Below are 4,353 nucleotides of genomic sequence, written 5' to 3'. Positions count from 1 at the left end.
CTGGCTGTCTCTATCTCTGTCAAATAAATAAAAAAAATCTTAAAAAAAAATAAGAAATTTAAAAAAAAAAAAAAAAGAAGGGGAGAGCGGCCTGGCTTCCTCCGCGGCTGCCTCTCATACTTGTCAAGAGCCGGGCGTCCCGTGCACGATCTCGTTTCATCCTCACGAGAGCCCTTCATGGGCATGTCCTCGTTTACTGCCTTCGTTTGGGGAGGACGTTGCTGTGCTCTGGACTCCGAACCCGCCTTCGCATCTTGGCCTGGCAGCTTTCCAGCCGCGTGACCTGAGCTGGGGGAGGCACTCCAACCTCTCTCTGTGCCTCAGTTCCTTCACCTGTAGGGTCTTCCTCTAGGGCTTGTTGTNCGGGTGCACGATCTCGTTTCATCCTCACGAGAGCCCTTCATGGGCATGTCCTTGTTTACTGCCTTCGTTTGGGGAGGACGTTGCTGTGCTCTGGACTCCGGACCCGCCTTCGCATCTTGGCCTGGCAGCTTTCCAGCCGCGTGACCTGGGCGGGGGGAGGCACTCCAACCTCTCTCTGTGCCTCAGTTCCTTCACCTGTAGGGTCTTCCTCTAGGGCTTGTTGTAAGGATGAAACAAACTGACAGAGGCCAGCCCCAGCAAGAATTTCCGGGCCCCTTCCAGGTCCTTCTAGATTGATTAAGAATCAGATGGACAGGAGACAGAGTAACAGGAGAAAATCAAATTTAATTTTATACGCACGCTGAATCCACGCTGCCGTGGACAGTCCAAAGACAGTGAAAACAAGGTTATCTACGGCACCCCGAGCTGAGGAGAAGAGGGTAGGGGTCTGGGAAAAGAAGAGCATATGTTTGGCAGTGAGATGTTTGCCCTGCCAGGCAGATGTGTCATTCATAAAATGTATCTCCGGTACTAACCCTTATTCTGGACAAGACCCCCAATTTAGATTCTTTTGTGTAGTTCAGGGAGGGGCAAAGGTTTCTCTTGAGCTCATGTGGGCTCGAGGGCCTCAGCTCAAAACAGCCAAAGTGGTCCATCTTGGGGCAGCCGGCCCTTGGCCCGTGCGGCACTGTGTGAGCTGTGATCAGATACTATTTTGCAGAAGCGGAAACTAAGACAGAGAGCTTGACTTACTCTAGGTCGCAGCTCCAAGAGGCATTCTGGATTCAAATCTAGGTCGATTTCATACCAACTAACAGCAACATTACGTGTCCCCTGTGACTGCAGAGTGTAACTCAAGCCAGGACATTTGCAGTGGCTCTGTTAGCTTAAGAGGACAATGGAGGCAAAGAAGGGCTAAGAGCGATTTGGCCAGAATCCAAGAAGAATTTTGTTAAGTTAAAAAGAATTCCAAGTTTCTCCCTGTCTCTCTTTTTGAAAAGCCACATTGACGATGACAGTGCAAAGGAAAGCAGCAGTCAGCCATCTGCGAGGGTAAGACATCCCAGGTGCACGGTTGCTCTGAGGCTTATCTAGTTATTTCCTACAATTTACTAACACACAGGACGATACAGGAGCCTTTTCTAAAAGGCATCCCAGGGCCTAGATTCAGAGGACTTGTTCTCATTACAGAAGCCTTGCTCTGCTCTCAAAGATGGGAGAACGCGTACTTTTCGTACTCTGTGACTTCTCCCGTCCTGCTGTCAGCCGACCTCACAGTTGAGGGAGGGTGCGGAAAAGAGGCTTATGACCGTGGACTTGAAGAGGCCTTGAACTGGAACTTGGGGACAACAGCAACGAAACCTTCAGGTAGCCCTTTGTCCTAGAGCTCCTTCCGGGAGCTCTGTCCTGCCAATGAAACAGATGCAGTAACCCCATTGTATGGAGATTGGCTCAAGCCAGTTTTCGTTTTGTTGGGAGGCAACTTGTGTGAGGCGGTCCACGGCACCCATCCTGGGGACGGGGATGGACACGCCTTTCCTTACCACCGCCATCCTTTTTGTCCCGTGTGAATAAGATGGTTCGGGTGAACTGGAGGCAAGAAGCACGGTTTGTACTTTTCATAGTGGTGGGCCAGGAGAAATCAGGAGCTGATGGTTTATTTTAACCTAGACAGTAAAAATGTATATATTTGTTTCACTGCAGGTTCAATAGTAAAATGAGTAACAGCAAAGTGTGTTTTTGTTGCCTTCTGTCTTTTTGTGACAGGGTGCCAACAGAATGAGCTGTGTTCATATTTTCAGTCAGAGCCTCATTCGTTTGCTAACCATCGGGAACATTATATGTAATGATCTTAAGCATTAATCAATTCCTGAGTGTGTCACGTATTTGGAGGGTGCCTTGGAGACTTAGGCTAACCTTCCTGCTTCTTGGTGAAAAGTCTGTGAAGAAACATAGCAGGTTAAGGACCCACAACTTTGGAAAAGTCACGTGATGTGAAACTGGGGTACTCTGCTAAAAATAAATGTATGAGGGGCACCTGGGTGGCTCAGTCAGTGAAGCATCTGCCTTTGGCTCAGGTCATGATCCCAGGGTCCTGGGATCGAGCCCCGCATCACATCGGGCTCCCTGCTCAGTGGGGAGCCTGCTTCTCCCGCTCCCTCTGCTCCCCACTCATGCTCTCTCTCTCTCAAATAAATACATAATATCTTAAAAAAATAAATGTATGATAACTTTTAAAAAAGGATGCAAAGGGCACCTGCTTAGTCAGTAGAGCATGCAGCTCCTGATCTCGGGGCGGGGGTTGTAAGTTTGAGCCCCATGTTGGGTGCAGAGATTACTTTAAAATAAAAATTTTAAAAGGAGGCAGTTAGTAAAACAAACAAACGAACAGAGATGTAGTAATTCAACAGAAGGAGAAAGGTGGCTGGTTGCTCGAAGGCACTAGGCAAGCAGTCTCCTGTCACGCTGGCCAGACTTTGGGAGATGCTAACAGTTTTAAATTCAACAACTGTTATTTTTCACTTTCTCTTCTAAGTGATATCTTTTCTCCACTGTACTGTTAAAAAAAATTCAGCCAAATAACTTTGAAGATCTCATTGACTTTCTTTCTTTCCTTTTTTTTTTTTTTATGAGAGAGAGAACGTGCATGAGGGCATGAGTAGCAGAGGGAGAGGGAGAATCTTAAGCAGGCTCCATGCCCAGCATGGAGCTCGATTCTGAGACCCTGAGATCATGACCTGAGCCAAAATCAAGAGTCGGACACTTAACCCACTGAGCCACCCAGGGGCCCCTAAAGTGATTCCTCTTTCTTAAGTGATTCTTAAGTGATTTTGAAAAAGATTTTATTTATTTATTTGAGAGAGACAGAGAGAGAGAGAGAGAGAGAGAGAGAGAGCGCGTGAGCACCAGCAGGAGGAGGGGCAGAGGGAGAAGCAGACTCCCCGCTGAGCAGGGAGCCCGCAGTGGGGCTCGATCCCAGAACCCTAGGATCATGACCTGAGCCGACTGAGCCACCCAGGCGCCTCTCTTGAGTGATTCTCGACTAGGGCAGCATTCCCCGTGGCAAGTAGAGATGCTCAGAGGAACTGTATGAAGTAGAAGGTCATTCTGGGCAGGAGGGTGGTGGGGCAAGAAGTTATTAACAAAAGAAAAGAAAGGATCGGTTTTAGGCTAGGATATCTTCTTTTGGGGGGGAAGGAAATGGTGGGGTGTTTCTCATGCAGATTACGTTCCTAGTGCTGATCTGGACATTTCAGATTGACTTCAAAAAGTCACATTCCTCAGAGAGGTAGAAACTGTAATTCAATCTTGGCTTGCTGTCCTGGCGGGGGGTGAGTGGCTCCCATTTGTGCTTGTTTTTCTTTTCTTCTTCTTTTTTTTAAATAATACATTAGCTTAGTTCGACTTGCTGATGTTTGTCAGATTATAGTTTGTCTTCCTGTAATTATAGCAACGTTGGTTGATTCCTGCTTTCTTTGTCCTTTATTCTTTAGCCTTATGGAATTTTGCAAATTACAAAAGTAGCAACTACCTGTCACATACCAGGACACACAGTACAGCAGTGTATTAAAGAGAGTTAAGTCCCCCTGCACGTGCTGGGAGTTAAACAGTGGTAAGAGCATCCTTCCTTGCATTTTTCTCCTGCTCAAATATTCTTTTTTTTACAGGGGGTTTCCCCTCCCTCCTTTCATTTCTTCCCTTAAAACTGGAGTCACTTACGCTAAACCCCACCAGAACTTGGTACCTTATCTAACTGCAGCTCCCCAGCTTCTCCCAGAACTGTGATCTTTAACCAGACAGCCTGGAATTGTTCTGGTCAGCATTAGGAGGTAATCCGCTGATGGACCCTTCCATTCCCCTTAGGAAGGCCGTCTTGCCTAAAACAATGCATTTTTTTTTCCTAATAATACCACCCTTCCCACCCCCACCTTGAAAAACCTTTTCTTTTGGGCAGCTCAGTGGCACTCCTTACTGTTTGCTACATGGGAT

At 47.2% G+C, this 4,353-nt stretch overlaps 1 protein-coding gene across 1 annotated transcript in view; it reads right to left on the bottom strand.

The window, feature by feature from the left end:
* The window catches only part of SLC25A43 (solute carrier family 25 member 43), a 39,757-nt gene extending 39,522 nt beyond the window's left edge, over positions 1-235 (bottom strand). The window contains exon 1 of the mRNA XM_034649422.1: positions 121-235. Within this exon, the coding sequence (XP_034505313.1) occupies positions 121-185 (65 nt within the window). The 5' untranslated portion in view covers positions 186-235. The remainder of the gene's footprint in view (positions 1-120) is intronic.
* Positions 236-4,353: the final 4,118 nt, after the last annotated feature.

This window comes from Ailuropoda melanoleuca, chromosome X, assembly GCF_002007445.2.
Source record: "Ailuropoda melanoleuca isolate Jingjing chromosome X, ASM200744v2, whole genome shotgun sequence".
Lineage (NCBI taxonomy): Eukaryota > Metazoa > Chordata > Mammalia > Carnivora > Ursidae > Ailuropoda > Ailuropoda melanoleuca.
This window is presented reverse-complemented; position numbering and strand designations above follow the sequence as displayed.